The sequence below is a fragment of the Odocoileus virginianus genome, chromosome 32 (genome assembly GCF_023699985.2).
Source record: "Odocoileus virginianus isolate 20LAN1187 ecotype Illinois chromosome 32, Ovbor_1.2, whole genome shotgun sequence".
Lineage (NCBI taxonomy): Eukaryota > Metazoa > Chordata > Mammalia > Artiodactyla > Cervidae > Odocoileus > Odocoileus virginianus.
Genome location: NC_069705.1, coordinates 35,383,568 through 35,403,566, shown reverse-complemented (window position 1 = coordinate 35,403,566; position 19,999 = coordinate 35,383,568). Strand labels below are relative to the sequence as shown.

The window sequence follows — 19,999 nt, the reverse complement described above, 5'->3', positions numbered from 1 at the left end:
ATAAAATAATGATTAGAGATTCATTAAAAACTGTATCTGAAATCAAGCTTGTCTTTGAAATCAAACTTTGAAATCAAGCTTAAGACTACTTTAAGCAATGGCACCCCAGCAAATGGATGTACTCTGAGGTGGCTGCTTCTGAAGTTTTCTCAGAAGGTGAAAATAAAAAAAAGAGGAAGACAGCAGGGCAAGAGAGAAAATTAAAATCTGAGATGATTTGTGCTAAGTGTCTTCCTTTCAAATATGACCATTGTTCATAACATTATGTGAAGAAAAACACATATCAGTCTAACAGGTGTAATGTTTTAAATTTACTGTTACCTACAACTTATTTGACCTCTGTTTGGAAAAGTTATATTCATTGTTACTGGAAAAACCATTTCATGGTTCAGAGAGGTCAGAGGTTACATTCCTGTTCCTTTATTATTTTTTATCCTGAGTAGCATTAGCTTTTAGCAGATATCACTCAGCTTTTAAGCAGGCACATTATTTTGAAGTCTCCTAGGTTTGATAAGCTCAGAGCTGCCACTTAGGAGTTGAGGTGAGAGAGTAGGTGTGCAGGACATAAACAAAAGGTTTGGGAGCTGGAGGTTTCAGAGAAAGTAAACATGTTAATCCAGAGCATGCTCCAGGCACTAGCAAGTCACCAGAAAGATGTAAAGTGAGAAAATACGGAAAGACCTCTAGCACTTTCAAATTTAGAATGTTAGTTTTATGTTCTCTATTTACAGGTGCTTGACTTGATGTTTTTGTTCGTATTTCCTTAGGGGCAATCTTTTTGAAGACTGAAAGAGTAATTATTTGAAGCTTCACAGTCCGTAGTTGGAAATTTTTTAATCATACAAGTGTCTATTTTAGTTATGAAGGGAATGGCTTTTCTCAAGTTTATGGAATTATATGATCTAAACTTGGTCATCTCCTCATGGTGAATTGCTCCATGAAATGAATGAATGTTTGTTTATTCAATGTTTCCAATTAAAAGTCATAATATAGGGAAAAATTGTTATGAATTAGAAAAAAAACTGAATGCTTTTGAAAGGCTCAGCCAAGAAGAGTCAGTAAAAAACCAATGTGTCCATTTAGGTCTGGGAATGCCAACAACTGTCAATGTTTAGGGCAAATGTAACAGAAGAATTTTTTTTTCAGATTGGTTTGCAAGTGACTTTCTCAATTCCTTTTAATGAAATAAAAACTGCAAAACATACAAAGCATTTAAGGATTTGTATATAAAGTTGATATCCAACTCCAAAGACAAGGTCTTGTTTCTACACCAAAAGCCTAGTGAATCCATGTACATACATATAAAAAATAAAATTATATTTAAGGCACGATTATATTATACTTAATTATCCTCACTTTAACTTTGTAGGTTAGCCAACCACCAACTGTGAGTTATGATTAACTGTGGTCAGATCCTTCCTTCCAATAGATTTCAACCTTGAGGCACAAATTACACAACAAGCAATCTAAAAAACTTTCTTATTTTAATGTCTTTAATTTGTACCATAGAAATTAAGCACCTCACGCATTCCATACCTATTGCTAAAGTTAATGCCAGGGAGGGTGTGTAATTTGACAAAAAGTCTCCATTGAGATTCTTTTAACATTTTCATACAGTGAAGTGCAGTTAGCTCAGTCATGTCTGACTCTTTGTGACCCCATAGATTATACAGTCCATGGAATTCTCCAGGCCAGAATACTAGAGTGGGTAGCCTTTCCCTTCTCCAGGGGATCTTCTCAACCCAGAGATTGAGCCCAGGTCTCCCGCACTGCAGGCGGATTCTTTACCAGCTGAGCCACAAGGGAAGCCCTATTCATCCAGAGGGTGCCATTTTTCTCACTCTCATTCTCCTCCCACCCAAGTTGTTTTTTGCTTTAGCATAGAGGTTTTATATGTTTATCTAAAGATCAACAACCCAAAATGCCATTAGAGAGGAAGTAATCTTACACATTTCTTAGGAGAACATGTGTTCACAAGGATTCCTTGACTATTACCTGGTTGGTGATGACCAATGCTGGTTCCAGTCCTGTAAACCATCTCTGAGCGTCCTTCCCATTCAGAAGTTGTAAGGCCATCTCCAAGTTCAAGTGTGCTCATCCTCAGCATGACAAGAAGACAGATTGTAAGATGTGACTTCCTCCAATAATTATGTTCTGTAAACAGGGTCTGAAGAGGCAGTGGGACTTGGGGTTTAAGTGTCACCTGTCATCTCAGAGTCCATCACTCCTCTCAACTTTGTAATCCAGTTCCTATGAAGACCACCAATGGATAACATATGATAGGTAGTGTCTGGGAAGAAGTTATCCCAACTAGAGGGTTGAATAGTTAGATTTTTTAAAAAGTTGGTGATGGACCCAGTCTTTCGCCTTCTGAGATAACACAGGCAGGTGGACCTAAATAAAATAGAAAGTCATGCTGTAATTCCTCTATAGATTGACAGTTATTTTGAGAGGTCGCCGAGGTACCAGGTAGCTCTCCTCTTCTGTCTTGATGCTAATTTTGAAGTGATTAGGCCAATATTCTCCCTTGCTCCATCTTTATCCATCCTTCTGAGATTATAATTTTCAGGAAATGCCAGTCAGGGAGGTTGTGGGATGACTGATAGTATGTTTTAGGAAACAGAATCCCTGTGATTTTCAGGAGCTAGCAAAATTAGGCAAAGAAGAGAAAGAAAGAACATTCGTTGTACCTTACAGAGATTAAAAATGTTTCAGGCTAAAATTTCACAGCACTGATGAAAGAATCAAAAACAAGTGGGTAAAAAAGTAGACAGCCTTGGAAGCAACCAAGAGTACGTAAGAAAATAATACAAGGACTTCCCCCGGCAATCCAGGGGTTAAGACACTGTGCTTCCAGTGCAGGCGGTTGGGTTCCATCCCTGGTCGGGGAACTAGGATCCCACATGCTGCATAAGACAGCCAAAAAAAAAAAAAAAAAAAAAGAACATAACAGATACATAGAATAAGAACACATACACACACATACTCATTCACTCCACCTGAGTGAATATCGGTAGGGCAATTGACTAAATAATTGGGGGAAAAGTTAAATTAAACTATATAGTAAAATTAGTTTTTGATGATTTAAAAACTTAAATTTTGCGAATACTACCACTAAGGAACCATTTAGTTTTTTATAGGACATTCTTTTTTCTAAGATGAAATAATTAACATTTTATGTCACAGATTCTCTGGCAAATTTATCTGTAAGTTGGTTTTCTCTGTTGAATTGTTTTATTTCCTTATACAGATATTCTACGACTCTAGGGATTTTATACTTTAGGAACAAAGGAGGTCCAATGAATTATCATTGGGATTACAATTCAAAGAAGCATCTGATTGCTTGACCAGAATAGTCAAATGACTTTCTTGTAAAACCATGGAAGGAAAAGAGACTTGAAGTTAGACTTGCTTGTAGCGAGTTTCCCCTCTCTGACAAGAAGCACTGACCTAGTTCATGTCCCAGGTTCATTGTTTGTAGATATTCCTTAGTGATACGATTTTCTCCATCATCTTCATAATCCTGAAATATCTTCTGACTACTGTAAAGGGAAGGAGGCTTAACATAAATGAAATGAAAAGAGCTGATAGAAAAAAATGGTTTGACTCCATAATATTTTTGTACAGAGAGACAACATAAACTCCATGACCAGGCCAACTGCAAACAAGGAGAGATACACGTGAACAAGTAGAAACATCAAAATTTAAATAGTATTACTCTTTACAAGTTCATACAATTTGATAAGTAGAGCAACCTCATAAAAATTGATGAAGACTGAAGAGGATTGTCACAGAGAATTTATTTGTTAACATAGGAGAGTATATCCCACCTCACCATTACCCAGCCACTTTCAAACTTTGAAATATTATCTGCAAGTTTTTGTGGTTGTCTAATCAAAACTTTTTAGTCGAGTGTTTTATTTCAAGACCAGCTTAGTTCACTGATGTGTGCAGACCGAGGCATTATAGAATAGTTTTATATGGCTACAGTAAAATAAAAGTATCATCCAAAAGTTGAATCTTATTGATAACATTTAGGTTTTCTGAATATTTGCAGTATTGAATACATGGAAGATGATCTATATTTTTTATTAACATTATAGTAGAGTCCTATTTTACCTTTTAATTTGCCCATTAGTATTTAAAAATTATATATCACACACTCTTTTTGCTCTGGTGATTTTTATAGTTTTATTTTAAAATTATTACCTCCCTTTCTCCAAGCGCTCATTAATTCTACACTTTAACCTTTCACCCTTTTCAGCAAACTATGCTTTCAGCAACCTTGATTGAGACTTCTGCTGTTCATCTTTTAGAAAAGGTACTTGGGATTTCCGTAGATATCTATAAATTTATTTTCTTTTGTAGAAGGAGAAGTAAAAAAAATTCCAATCTGCTAGAAATGGATGAGAATTCCCAATATAGCTATTTCTGAGTTATGGTGTTTTTTTCCTCCAACAACTGTTTAATAGCTATATCCAATCTTATAAGCAAGTTATATATTAAGGACACAGTTTTGCCTCCTTTGTTCAGTTTAAAGGATAGGAATATTATGCATTTCTCAGTGACATTTTCCAGATCATGTTCTCTTTAACAATGCAGTAAGAATTCTCTAGTTAATATTTGAGAAGTGCTGAGTTAAACTGAATTTCTAAGGTTTATGACTAAGGTTGTTGTTGTTTGGTCATTAAGTCGGATCTAACTATTAGAGACCCCATGGACTGCAGCACTCCAGGTTCCTCTGTCCTCCACTATCGCCCAGAGTTTGCTCAGTTTCAGGACCATTGAGTTGATGATGATGTCTAACCATCTCATCCTCTGCCTCCCCCTTCTCCTTTTGCCTTCAATCTGTCCCAGCATCAGGGTCTTTTCCAGTGAGTCAACTCTGCCTCAGGTGGCCAAAGAATTGGGGCTTCAGCGGCAGTCCTTCCAAGAATATTCAGGGTTGATCTCCTTTAGGATTGGCTGGTTTGATCTCTTTGCAGTCCAAGGGACTCTGAAGAGTCTTCTCCAACACCACAGTTCAAAAGCATCTGATTCTTTGGTGTTCAGCCTTCTTTATGGTCCAATTCTCATATCTGTACATGACTAACAGGGAAACCATAGCTTTGACTATATGGACCTTTGTTGGCAAAGTGATGTCTCTGCTTTTTAACACACTGTCTAGGTTTGTTTTAGCTTTTCTTCCAAGAAGCAGGCAACTTTTAATTTCATGTCTGCAGTCATGGTCTGCAGTGACTTTGGAGCCCAAGAAAATAAAATCTCTGTAACTGCTTTCACTTTTCCCCTTCTATTTGCTATGAAGTGATATGACTAGATGTCATGATCTTAGTTTTTTAATGTTGAGTTTCAAGCCAGTTTTTTCATTCTCCTTTCACTAAAGTGCATTTTATTAAAAATGAAGGAAATTCCTATCTCAATGATACGGGAAATGCTTAATCAAGTAGACATTTGAGTATAAAATTTATTTCCAATGTTATGTCATTAATATTCAGATGACTTTGAATTATTTCTTCTCATTTGTTTCCTTTTTCTATCTCTATGTTTTACAAAAACTCCCACATTTTTAAATTAAAAATGACCATTTCTCAGAACATTATCTTGATCTCTCAAAGCTAGCCTCCAGTAAACTCTTTTACATATTAAAGAGCGAAGGGTTGGAATTGATATATTTAAAGTACAAAGTTTAATAACCTGATTTGACAAAATGTATGACTGAATTCTGTATTACAGCATTCTTTGTCATACTCACAAGTGGTGATAAATTCAGATCCTAAAATTTTATACGTGGCTGAATCCTGACATTCTCTGAAGTTTTTGTTTGTCGGAACTTTGCTGCAATTTTAAAATAGGGTTGAATTCTTGGATATTTTAATACTGGTTAAAAGAGAATTTGACATTGGAAACTACCAAAAACTATATAAATTACTTATTGAGGGCTTATTGTGCTATTCTAAACACAAACATATCTGCCAATTTTGCAACCAACTGCAACCAAGAAATGAAGAATTTCCCTTTGAAATCAACAAGAGTGGTTTTGATTCTTGGTCACCCATTGAATCCCAATGCTGAGTGCGATCATCAGCTTGTGTCTTGTTTGGAAATACCTTTTCTAGATTTGTAACAGTTATCTCCAGATTTCATCTGACAAATTAAGAATGCATGGTGATTCCTGAAAGCAGCACGCAGTTGTTCAGAACAAACCCATTACAATACAAGGTATCTTGATGTTATCAGTTACAGAGGCAGGTCAATTTAAGACCCCAAGTTAGGAGCAAAATCCAGTTTATTTCATTATTTTTACTTACACCTCAGTTAGGTAGGCTATTTTTCACAAACTGTCTCAGGTTGAGTTTTAGGTGTAGTTTGAGTGTTCTTGAATTAGTTATTTTCTCTGCCAATCTCCTTTGCTCTCACACCAGCTCCCAACACTATTAAGGCACTCTCTCTGCCTTGAAATAAATTTCTTTGGTGTCAAAATGTTTGGTTCACATCCAACTTTTTCTTGCCAATTACAATTTGCAAGAGAGGCTGCTATGGACTGCACTGTGTCCCCTCCAAATTCCTATGTCAAAATCCTAAGCCCCAATGTGATTACATCAGAAAACAGGGCTGTTGGGGAGGAAGTCAGGGTTAAATGAGATCCTAAGGCTGGAGTTCTGATCTGCTTGGTTTGGTGTCCTTATATGAAGAGAGCAGAGAGTTCATTCTTTCCACAGGTGCCCAGAGGAAAGACCACACAGGAATACAGTGAGGACACATGTTGGCGGTTAGGAGCTAGGGAGAGAGATTTCACCAGAAACCAACTCTGCTGGCCCCTTGATCTTGGACTTCTAGCCTCTAGAATGATGAGAAATAGCTTTCTGTTGTTTAAGTCACCCAGTCTGTGGTATTCTGTTATGGCAGCTGACCAGATTAAGAGAGGGCAAGGTGTAAAAAATGAGTTCAGATCATACCAGCCTTCTGACAAAAACTGAGCATGTCAGATGAGAAGTGCTCCATATTTTTGTTTACAGATTCAAAATGATTGGTGCAACAGCTCTTTGTAAGGTCCGAGAGAATCAGGCATGTGTCTCTGGTCATAGAATAATGCCTCACGGTTGGGGGTGTGTGTGTGGGAGCATCGATTATAAATCTAACCCGGGGATGCACCAGCATAGCTCACATTGATGCTTTGGTCAAAGGCTGTCCAATAGGTGTAATTACTTTAAAAGCCTGAATGAAAGCCTACCTAGTTTTTCTCATAAATTCTCTCTTGTAAGCTTTATCCAAGCTGGGGCATTTTGCACTGGGGTTATGAACTCTTTTCCTCTCCTGATAAGAGCACAGTGACCTTGCTTGGGGTCAGCAATCCGTTGGTTCTCTGATCAGGAAGAGGGTTTTCAGAGCTACAGGGTTTTGACCAAAACTTTGGTCACAGCTGCTCCTCTGGAAGGTGATGTCTTTTGCAGAGAGCAAGAAGTTGTTAAAGTCATTCAATAAGGTAAATGTCATATTTCAGAGCAGTAATGTGAAGAAAGAATTTGCAAGGACTTTTATTGAAATTAAAATCCCCAAATGTCTTGACATAAAACAGATAGAAGCAGAGCTGCTCTGTGCAATGAGGTCTGGGGGTCTGGTGTCCAGCCTACGACTTTGTAGAACACACACTGGTTGCCACCATAGAAGTGAGAACTAACACTTGCCCTGTGCTTTCATATGGACTCAAGAGAACTCTGTAACCTCTAGGACCTCCTCAGCTCCTTGAAGCCCCGGGTCCCCCCAGCACAGGAGATGTGGGTCCTTACCACGTGGTATGGATGAAGGAAAATTCTCTTTCCTGCCAGCCCTGTCACTGCCTACTTTCCTGCGATACGGGTCACAGAGCTTCTCATTTCCTCACACAGCACAAACCTGGCATGTAACTTGTTATGAAAAAATCATGATGGAATTCTCATGTGATAGGACAGTATGCGCAAAACCATCTGCTTTAAATCCAGAGATGAAGAGATTCTTTCTGTTTCTTCACTGTCTTCTTGAAAGCAAATTCATCACGATATGATCGCTGGTGAATGATGTGACTTTCAGCATCCATGCCCATAAACAGAGATGGAAGTTATTTCCAGCCAAATGTATTTTAAGTTTTCTTAATTTAAAAACTTCAGGGAAGCCCCATTCCTCTGATTAGTGACCTCATTAAGAGAAAACCACAACAAAATTCTCATGTAATTGTTTGAAATGTTTCATGTCAGAAATTGTAAATGAAAATCTGTCTTTTATACTATAATTCTAATTCTTAAACTACAACTACTTTAGACAACTTAAAGCATCATATTTCCTGATTTCTTCATATCAAAGGGGATCACACATGGAGACTCAAAATTTTGTTTCAACTATTGGAAAAGTAAATATCTAAAAAAAAAAAACCAAAACAAAACCAAGCAACTTCCACAAGAAAGCAAAAATTGAGATTTCCTATGCACTGCTTCCAAACCTCAGTCAGAGGCGCATACACTGTATTTCATCCAGGCAAGGCTGTTGAAGCGAAACTGACTTTTGACAGTGTTTCTGTCTGGGATTCTGATGATAGGATTTGATTAGGAACTGGGCTTGTAGCGTCAGGATCTGGCATCTACATGTTCGTAAATCCAGAAGTCAAAACACTTGGTGCTGCCCATGGACTGTCTACAGAGGCAACCGTAAATGTTTTGAGTTGATAGATGTGATTGTCTCACTAATCACAGGGGTGGTGCTTCCCTGAAGTTCTTAAAAATGTTTTTACCTCCCCTCTGAAGGTAGTTCAGTGTTTGTAACTCTAAAGTTGGACATCATGCACAATTTCATTCAGCTTACTACTTTCACAGATTAAGAAGTTGAGACTCAAACTTTGGTGATTTGCTCAAGGATAAAGCAGATAATCAGGATTAAAAACCTGGCTTACCATTCCCAGTCGAGTGCTCTTTCTGTTATAGTATGACATTTTTTTTTTTTAAGCAATGAGTTGTTGGCTATAGAATGAAGCAAAAAGCACATGTGAAACTTTGTTTTTGTGTTTCAAACCATCAAACCCCACTTATTAGTACATGTCCAAAAGTTAATAGATAGCTATTCTCTGCCTAAAAAACAGCCAATATCTTAAAAATTCAAACACAAACAGATAAAGCAGTACTTTATAACTTATGTGCCATGGACTTTCTGAAGCAGTTCTCTGGGTAGACCCTACGCTTCTTTAGGATACAAACATTGCATTTATTCACAACTTTCTACAGTTCATCTAAAAAATCAGACACATCAACACACTCTTCTACTGCAGTGGAGGGAAATACTATTTTTATGTTATTCTCATTTTCAGTTCAAAAGGTTAAATCCCTAAAAAGCATCCTTTGAACAATCTACTATTGGGAGCTCAAACCTTGGGGGATGGCATAGAAGTGTAGATGAAGTGGGGTCAAGGGAGCTTGGATCAGTTCTTTGCCCCAGCACTTCCTGGGAAGGTGAATATAGACATTCGATCACTTAAGGAGATGAGTAAACTTTAACAAAATACCAAAACAAGTGCTGCAACATGACCTCCCTCATCCTTTGAATCTGCTTCTTCTCTATCCCTCACTCAGTAAAATTCCTGCTGAGCAGGGTACCCCTGGAGAAATCCTGGACTGTGTGGTCAGTGAGTGATTTTCTCCCTTCTCTGAAAGAAGTGCACATGGGGTGCACCACTAATGCTCACTTCTGCTTTATGGAAATGGAGCAGTATGGAAATGGAGGACACAGTTGATTTTTAGAAATCCTAATAATGGAATCTGTTTCCCTCAAGAAGTTAGCAAATGTCAAAAGGTCAAACCTCCTTCTAAAAAAAAAAATACCTGGAAGCTAAATCTTATAACTACTCACCAAAATACTTTGTTCCGTGAGTCTTTTAAACAGAGTATATACAGTGTTAGGTTTCTAGACATGAAATTCTGTTTATAAATTTTCCAAGATTTGGATATAGTAATTGTTTCTGCAAGCTTCCAGTGTTCACTCATTTTTATTCTTAAGAGTTGACTGATTGGTTGTTGGAGACTCTTGTAGAATTTATGAACATCTTCACTGTATATTTTAGCTTCTTACTGAATCCTGTTTGCTAATATTAATATTTTAAATGACTGTTTAGCTTGATCTTTAGTCCACTTAACCGTCACCACAAAATCTCAATTATTATACTGTAATGAAGTGAGATTTTTATGGTCTACATAAACTTGTTTGCAAGAATCTCTGGCAAAGTATTGTTGATGTTGTTTTTGCTTTTCATCAAAATTATTACATCTCCAGGGACAAATTAAATGTTATTTTTTCTGGCATGCCTTATGCTTTATATTTTGGTCTAGTGATTTTTTTTTTTGGCCTACTCATATATTCTGAGAAACTAATTGTCAACACATAGTTTAGATTTTTTTAAGCTGATAACTTGTAAGGGTCATTATATCAGATTCTAAGATTCTCTCCATGGCTTCAAGGGATTCATTGGAAGCTTAGGGTTTTTTTTTTTTTTTTAATTCGCTAAATAAATTAACATATTTAAATGTATCAGGACTAAAAATGATGAATACCACATCAACATAACAGATTGTATCATGTTCGTTTGCTTATATTCTTGGCTGAAATGTGATGAAAAATTACTGAAACTGAATCTCAGCTGAGTTGTATAGACAGTGACCATCTTATGCACCAAGGGATGGTGGCTCCCTATCAGGTGGAAGGATGTTATTTATTGTGATTCCATATTTCCTTTTGGTAATGACCCCTGAATTTGTTCTCTTGGGGCAGTTTTGATAAAGCTATAGCTGTTACTTATATTTTACTTTTGTTTTACTATTATTATTAGTTTTGTTGCTGTTCTCAACTTTGAAAATTACCTAGATTTTAGCTGCTTCATAGACATACAGAGCACATATTTTCTGCCTACAGTATTCAGATCCATCTTTACTTAAAAAATATAAAGATGATCCATAAGTATATAATAAGAGAATTTCAGAAGACTGCTTCTTCTTCCCAATAGATAAAAAAAAGATTCGACTTTACGAACAAGATGTTAAAGTTGTCCAGAATATGTACCTGTAATTCAATAAACTTTGCATATAATAGTGTTTTAAAAGTCAGTATTGAAAATAGTGTTTCAATATATTTAGGACATCAAACTTCTAATAAAGTGTTATAAAAAATAAATTATTTTGTAGCAAAAAATATAGATACTAATATTTTTACTGTACTGAGTAGTCACTTATACCATTTAAAATGTTTTTGTTATATTATATTTGCAAGTTTTAAGAGACTTATTTTTATGTTTACATAACTCTATAGATTCTTTTTTCTCCTTTCAGGACTACTTATTTTTATGTATTTGCTAGTAGCTATGTGTTTTTTTATTTTTGCTAGGAACCATGTCATACAAGCAAATAATCAATTCTCTGTCAACAAGTAAACCACTTATGTGGTTGTATTTATGTAGGCAAATATTTGTTCTCAGAAAAAAAATATCTTAGTGTGTTGCCTTTAAAAAAAATGAAACAAGTACTGTGTGTGGCTGTTGCTTTTTGACATATGAGCATTTAAATGTCACTTCCAATTTATACATGTTGGATAGAAGCACTTCAGCTTATAAAAAGTACTTAGCTAGTCAGAAGAAATTAAATATTTGGAAAAGATTATTTTTGAGTAAAATATTTTAAAGCCATTTTAATATTAATATATACTGAGAACTATTATGTCAGGTTGAGTCTGAATGCTCCTGGGGCACTGAATAACTTTCAGTGATATAACCATGCCTAACAGACTATCTAATAAGATGATATGTTTTCTATTGATTCATTTGTCTATAAATTCAAAAGTACCATGTGCTAAAACATGTATACTCACTAAATATATTGAGATTAAAAATAAAATGTAATAGCAACTGCTATCCACCTGAAACTTTCTTTTACAGGAGCATACTTTTTCTCAGCAATCATAATCTGATACCCAGAGGCAAAAAACACAGGGAGGGCAGGGGGAGATGACTTTTCATGATATCAGGTTTTGCTGACAGCATAAGATGGTAACGGATTCAACTTATCAGCTTATAATACAGTTTTCATTTTATTTTAAACATATTTTGCATGATATAAAAATATTGATCACAGTGAGCTTTACCAGTTGTTATTGCTATAAAAATGAATGCAGAAACAATATTTTTAGTGGAAATAAATTATATAGTCATTATTCTTTTTAAAAAACAATCACAAGAGAAAAACCTCAGCTGTTTGGTCATTGGCAGAAAACCAGTCTTTTAAAGAGGTCTTTTGCAGACGAGCTCCAGTCCATTTCTGTAACATTCTCCACGTGGCTCAGGAAACTGACTTTTGTCTTTGTTACCCGGTCCACAGAGTCTCTGTGTTCATAGCTCTAGCATGGTTTCCCATGATAGAACAATGACGAACTAGAAAAGATACAATCTCAGTTCACAAGTGGTCTTTTCCAATAGGAAGGGACACAGCGACATACTTCTTCACTAAATGAAAGTCCCTGCTCACAATGCTTCACCCGATTTGTACATGGTCGTCTGTAACAACTAGAGGAACAAAGAAGGACAGACTTCTGTTAAAGACCAAGAGATGAATTTGTTATGCTACAAATGCACTGTCGTGTTTTTCTAAGTTTCAGACTGGAACAAAGTTACTCACTTTATCATAAAACGGTTGTCCAGTTTATAAATTGCTAAAGTTTGTGCCTGGAATTTCCAAATTTAAGAGGGATGGAAAAAACTTGAAAAAAAAAAAGTCTTTCTTGCAGAAATAACAGATGGAAGAATGAGGTGTTGTTAGCATTCATTCTTTTGAAGTGCTCTGTGCTTCATAGATGAAAGTAACATAAAACAGAAATTTTGAAAGTGACTATTTACGGTCTGCCGATTTAGTGTGATCACATAAGCGTGGCAGAATTCTCACAATTCTCGGTCCCAGAATTCTGGGACTCGGTTGGAACCAGACTTCAGGGTGATTAAACCCAGCCATTCTGCCAGGGCTGTGGTCCACAGGAGGGCCCCACCCTTGCTCCTGACTTGGGCTGGCAGCTGGTTGCTGCACAAGGGTGGCCAGCCTCCCTCGTCCGCCTGGACTCTACGTGAGAACAGTGCGGGCCAGGAGAAGGGGCGGGCAGGGACAGTGTTCGCTGTGGGACAGCTTCCTCCCCCCACCCTCGATGTCCAGTTTCTAGCGGTGGTGAAAGGACAAATGACTCAGCAGTCAATAACATCCACAGCCCTGTGGCTCCAGTGAACAGAACATCTTTGAAGGACTTTCTGAGGGATGAGTATACATAATGTGGCCATGGAGAAAAACACAAGGCCACCTGGAAATCAGAAATGTACCACAGAAAAACTACAACTAGGATTTTGACATATCATTTATTTTGCTCCTGAAAGCATATCTAGTTAAAATATTTATTTACTTTCATTTCTAGATACAAATGCATTAGTATAGGGATACTGGTAATCCTTTACTAAAAAGATATGATTTTCAATAATCAATGAGGGTTGCTGACTAAGGTAATAAATCACAGAATAGATACTCTGCCCACTACACTTTTAGAATAAATATGATGACAAAGTAAGGAGTATGTATTTCCTCAAAATATCAAACTATCTTTTTTTTTGTTTCAGTATATGCATAAAATATGGAATTATATGCTTAGAAAAATGAACATGGAGAGAAATTCAGTGAATAGAAAGCCACTAAGAAACAACGTATGCTGTGAGGAAAAATACAATGATAGAATCCTTTTCTCTAAGTTAATGTAAGAATTGTGTAGAAAAATATAATAATGTGAGTTTTATGTAAACAAAAATTTCAGGCTTTTTACTGTAAACTGGGTTCACTTGGATTCAATGTGCAAAATGGTTTAATGATCTTTAAAAAGATTTAGTATCTATATTTTTCTATAGTTTTGGTATATCCTTTTGGTAATTAGAATAGGATATGTAAGTAAAATTGCAATATCATTGCTAAAAAATATTCTAAAGAGGAAACATAAGGATTCCTATAAGGTTTTCCAAAATGGTAATGGAAAAAGAGATCCCTAGATTCATGGAAGTCTCTTCATGCAGTAGCTAACATGTTAGTGTGGATAGATCATCAGAAAGATGAACTGAAACGGTAACACAAGCTCTTGAGAATCAAAAGAAGGACACTATTTAATGAAGACAAAAGTAATGATTAACATCCATATAGATATTATATTGCAAGTAAGTGTTATCACCATCTGTAAAGAGCGGGTGGAAGAAGAGAACCCAGTGATGGTGACAAAGAGGAGGTGGAGAGCAGATTCAAAGGACAATCAGGGAAGCAGTGTTCTCTCGGCCCAAACAGAAACTGCAGAAAGACCGGACTGTTTGTGAATCCCAGTGAAAAGGGCTACTGAAGCCTTAAGCACAGCTTAACCACGGAGTCCTCAGGGCATAACAGGATTACAGCTGGGTGAATAAAAGAGAGATGAAAGAGGAGAACAGTTAATGCAAAATGACCTATCACGGAGCGACTCAGAAGACAAGGACAGAGCTTATTGCTAAAGAAAGTTCAACACTGCAGTAAGATACCAATACAGAAATGCCGGGACTTTTTTAAATTGGAGGGAGAGAACAACAGAGTTGAGGACATTAAAGGTGTGGAAGAGAAGGGGCGTGATTGGTGGAGCGATGCTGACGCAAAGTGGGAGGCCGTGTCAAACTCTCAGAGTTGGCTTATTCTTGGATCAGAGGAAAGGGATCAGGGATTAACGCTGAAAGTTCGTGTCCAGGAGACTCTTTATTATTTTTTTTTCTGTGATGAAGGAAGCCAAATCAGGTTAACGGAATGCCTTGAGTAACCTTTAACAATATGTTAATATATTTCTCTAATTCTCATTAAATACTTAGCTTCACTATTTTCATGTCTAGATACAATTCCACAGTAAATGGTATTATCCTACTCTTTGTGAACTTCGCACAACATTTTCTGCACTTAGAACAGCTGTCCAAAATTACATCTGAGTGCACTGTCATTTTTGGTTGGGGCAGATGTGCACTGCCTGGGTGTATGTTGAAGATGCTCCAGAAATGACTGTCCTATGCATTTATCATCTAACTCATGTTGCGAGCTGCTCTCTTAGCCTCTGGGACAAGGACTTAGTGCAGTCTGAGCTTGGATCTCATTTTGGTTTCCAAGGATCTCATCTTGCTTTTTCAGGAGCAAACAGTCCCCCCAAAATTTAGCATTGTTTACAAAATTCATCTTACAGAACTTAAATGGCCCCATTCTAACAAACCAGTATTTTGGCTGAGAAAATTGCTTTGGATTGAGAAAACTATTTCCAATATAAGAGAAATTAATATTCTTTATGAAGGTTTCTTACCTGCATGTTTGATGCTGAAACTTCTTTCCTTTTAAGAAGCATTTCTGTGGATTTTCTGTACATTCACAGGCACATTTTCCAGGGTTTAAGGGCTGATTTCTTGGGCAGGTTCTTTTACATACGCACTGGCATGTGTTTTCATCAAATTCTCTGTTGGCCCCACATGAGTTGGGGAAAAGTTTGTTTTTACAGACACACTGGCATGAGTCTCTGTCTAGTTCCTTGTGGGGTCCACAGCTGGAAGCCCGAAGCCCCCCTCTGCAGACGCATTGACAGGTCTCTTCGTCCAGCTCCTTGTTAGGCCCACAGATGTCATGGAATCCGTCTGCAGAGTCTAGACAAACACAGTCAGGACAGCTTTACTATCCCTTACTCGGTTCTGGGTGTGGAGTGAAACAATGAAGAGCACTTAGAAGTGTCTTCCTTTGCACAGCTAGGTTCCTTCACAGAGAAGTTCAAAGCAATACCAGAAGCAGAAAGTGAAGCAGAATGTGTTCTATTTTGTAGTGACTGATTTCAAAGTTTGAGGATGAATATTGTACGTGTGATTTTAATATTAGGTATTTGTTAACCAACATAGAGACCCTTGGTGTTTAGTCTTAAAACATCATTTGGCTTACCGTCTCCAGCACTGGGGGAGAAAATAAAATCCTGCTGAGCCAGGCATCTGCAGACGTGGTTATTCCAAACGTAATCTGTGGGGCAAGTCTTGTTTGCAGCCTGGCACCTGCGGAGAGACAGGGTAAACCAAAGAATAAGTGGCACGTGGAAGGGGTCATCTCTTTTCTTACCTGTGTATTACAGAATCATTGATGCTTTTGAAAAAGTATTAAGATGATATAATAATATATAAAATGAAATGCAAACATTCCTTCTCAAACTACTCCCACCCACAGGTGCTGTCCAATCCTAATGGTCTTATATCATTTCAGATTCCTCTTTTTAAGGCAAGTACATTTGTTTGTATGATCACGTACAGTTTTAGTTGATGCAAAAATGGGATAAAGCCTTTCATACCATTCTGAAATTTCCTTTTTCCATTAAACGATTGATTATGGACATCTTTATATGCCATCTCATAAAATTTGCTCCATTAAAAAAAAATTTGCTCCATTATCTTTATTGGCTGCATAATAGTCCACAAGTGGGTATACTATTACTTATTGATCTATTGGTAGCCACTGGAGTTTCTTCCAGATTTTGGGGTTCTAAACAATCCTACAGGAAACATCCTTATACATGCACTTTACTGATTTATTTCTGAAGCACAAATGCCCATAATTGTAAAGGGTCCATTAACACAGAGTTCCCATTCTATACTCCCCAGAAAGGAATCAAAGATCATGGTTTTTACTGTTACCTGTAAACAGGTATTCCCTTTTTGAATTTCATCCATGCAGTTTCATCCTCAACTTCTCTCCTCTTTGTCATCCCCCACACAGTCCCCAAGGCACATGCTTTCTTATATTTCTTAAAATATCTTTCCACACCCATTTCTACTGTCTTGGTTCCCACTCATGATTTATCTCTTGGATTTTTTCAGAAGTTCCCTCTCCACTTTTTCCAACTCCTGTTTTGCTTCTCTGATCCACCTACTATATTGCCACCAGGCTGTTCTTTCTTTCTATCTCCACAGCCTAGCACTACAGTGGTACCTAGAAGGCACACAATAACTTTTCATTAAATGACTGAATGAAGCAGAGTATAGTGTATTATATGCTTCTTGTACTAGATATATATGTCTTTATTTGTACTCTGGTAAATGGGTTGCTTTAATTGAGAAATTATATAATCCATTAAAAATATCCTACATTTTGTAGCACAATGCTATGTACACAGAAGACTCAACATAAATACTCACGAATGAATAAACACTGAGTAGAAAAATCTACTAGGGTATCACTTTTTAATCATAAATGGCTCCCTCCATTAAAACAGAGTGTCTATCATTAAAGAGACCCTAGAAATTCATGGAATTCAACCTGAAGGAAAATATAAGAGGAAAAAATTGGAAAAAAGAGAATAATCTATGAAAACATCAATATAAATATTGATATTTAACCATTTCTGTTAGACATAATCTCTTCTACCTGTGGAATTTATGATATTTTTTGGTGCTGCTGATATTGAGACTTGAAATCTTTTTGTAAGTACTAGAAATGCTGCACACTATTGAGGAAAGCATGGAGTTAAGAGAAAGAGATGTTGGCTTTTTATCTCTCTCTGGCACTTTTTTTATTAAGCTGTTTAGCTTTGTATATGCTAATTAACATTTCCAAGACTCGATTTTTCCATTTGTAAAACGTTAGTAAAAATAGAAGTCAGTGTTTATTGAATGCTTACTGTATGCCAGGTACTGGGCTAATATTTAATACAAATAATGATTATAAACATCACTACACATCTGTGAGGTAGATCTGTCATCATTATCATCATTGTTATTCTAGTATGCTATGCTATTATAATCTTAGATTAACATGCAGTATAGTATCATGTTATTGAATAGATTGTGAGGATTTGATCATAAATGTTATGCTATATGAACATCTTAATTTATATTTAATTTTAAAAGTGAGGAAAATCTGTCACAAAAGTTTATAGAACTTAGCAAAACTCAGAGAGCTAGTGAGCAGAGAATGAATTTTCAAACCAGGAAGCCACCTGCAGGAAGCACCCTCTTCTTTGGTGTTGCCATCATGGCAGCCGCCTGGAGTCAGGAGTTATGAGCATGGGCCATGGGTGACAGATACATGGCGCATGGTAACAATTAGTAAAATTTAAAAAAATCAGTGTAGCATGCATTGTCCTTTGAGTGCTCAGAGGTTAGAGGCAGTCAAGCTCATCTTTGTCCTCCTCTCACAGTGTCCAGAAGAAACATTCTTTGTCCATTCCAGAGACTCCATAATTATGTTATGAATGACTCATTTTGCAAAAGATTCTTTTAATTAGTTACACTTGTTCATAAATAATGTAAAAAAAATGATCTGCTACTTAGTTAACATCATAATAATGTAAATGTAACACCAAGCATTTAGGAAAGACAAGACTTGTCATCCTGCTGGCAGTGGTGGATGGGAGCAAGGGTGGAGCAGAAGTGGGGCATTGTTGCATCTGAGTGAAATTTCAGTCTCTGTAGAAAGGAGTGCTGGGAAGCCCTCCCTGGAAGGAATCATATAATCTTGACTTAAAGTGTCACCAGAAAGGTTTGAAGACATCTACCACTAATTTCAAAATTATAGTTAATGAAAGGGTCTTTTTCACTTGGCATTAGAAAGAATCAATTTTACTGAGGAATAATTTGCCTACAATAAAATGCTCCTATTTTAAATTCATTGCCTTTTCCCAAATTTATACACCTGTGTAATTCTCACTAGGGTTTCCCTGGTGGCTCAGTGGCAAAGAATCTGCCTGCCAATGCAGAAGACATAGGAGACGTGGGTTTGATCCCTAGAAAGATCCCCTGGAGAAAGAAATGGCAACCCGCTCCAGTATTCTTGCCTGGGAAATCCCATGGACAGAGGAGCCTGGCAGGATACATTCCGTGGGGTTGCAAAGAGTTGGACATGACTTAGCGACTAAGCAATGATATTCCTTCCTCTGAGTCTAGATTATATTCATTTTTTCTAGGGTTTCATGTAAAATGAATCATACAGTATGCATTCTTTTTAGTCTAGCTTCTTTCACTCAGCTGAATGCTTTTGAGATGTTGTTAAGTGCATCCACAGGTCATTCATTTTAGACTGCTCAGTAATATTCTACTATATGGATATAATGCAATTTGATTGTGCATTCACCTTTCATTGATGTTGGTTTGTCCCCAGTTATTGGTTACAGAGCTCATATGAACATTTGTCTACATGTTATGATATGGAAATATGTTTATATTTCTCTTGGGTAAATACCTAGAAGGGGAAGTTACCAATCATATTGTAAGTGTGTATTGAAGCTCATAAGCATCAGCCAATATATTTTACAAAGCAGTTGCACAATTTTACATTCTCATCTGTGACTCCCATTGTACTACATCAACTCAAACACTTGGTTTTCTCTGCCTTTTTATTTTAGCCATTGTGGTGGCGGTTCCTCTTAACTCTTGTTAACAAAGGTAATGATTTCAAAATATAGTTATGTATTCATCATATATCCATGATCACTGTCGTAGTTTTCCAATTAAACTGTGGGTCACAACTCATAATAGGTTGAGACCAACATTTAAAAAAAAGAGAATAGGAAAAAAGTATTTAAGTGCACCAAATGTAATAAGGCATGCATTCATAATGAGAAAAATAACATCTGTAAGAGGGTAAAAATTAGGTATTGAGGAGGAGGAAGCTTGGATCTGACAATGGTTCCTGGCTCTCCAAAACCAACGAAGTCTCATTCCTTATTATTTAATTTCAATTAGGTTTTATTGGCTACCACACAAGGCTTGGCATGGGAAAAATATCTAAAGTGTATACAAAATAAGGCTATAAAAGTACAGTGAGTAAATGGCTGTGAAACTCCTCTTGACCAACTGCCTTATCTCAGAGTCATACACTGATGCCTGTGGGCCGCCCTGTGGCTTCTGCTTCTGCTTGATCCCTTTTGTGTGAAACCTGAGCCTTGAGAATTAAAG

The 19,999-nt window shown here is 36.8% G+C and overlaps 1 protein-coding gene and 1 long non-coding RNA gene across 3 annotated transcripts in view; one reads left to right on the top strand and one right to left on the bottom strand.

Annotated features, from left to right (window-relative positions):
- The window catches only part of LOC139032616 (uncharacterized), a 68,833-nt gene that overhangs the window by 39,933 nt on the left and 8,901 nt on the right, over nucleotides 1–19,999 (top strand). The gene's annotated exons all lie outside the window — the stretch shown is intronic.
- Nucleotides 12,067–19,999, bottom strand: part of VEGFC (vascular endothelial growth factor C) — an 80,579-nt gene continuing 72,646 nt past the window's right edge. The window contains exons 5-7 of one of the 2 annotated variants that reach the window (XM_020890444.2): nucleotides 16,002–16,108; nucleotides 15,382–15,715; nucleotides 12,067–12,565 (exon numbers count right to left, since the gene is read on the bottom strand). In XM_020890444.2, the coding sequence (XP_020746103.2) occupies nucleotides 12,451–12,565; nucleotides 15,382–15,715; nucleotides 16,002–16,108 (556 nt within the window). In that variant the 3' untranslated portion in view covers nucleotides 12,067–12,450. The remainder of the gene's footprint in view (nucleotides 12,566–15,381; nucleotides 15,716–16,001; nucleotides 16,109–19,999) is intronic. The other variant, XM_070460113.1, reaches the window with a different exon arrangement.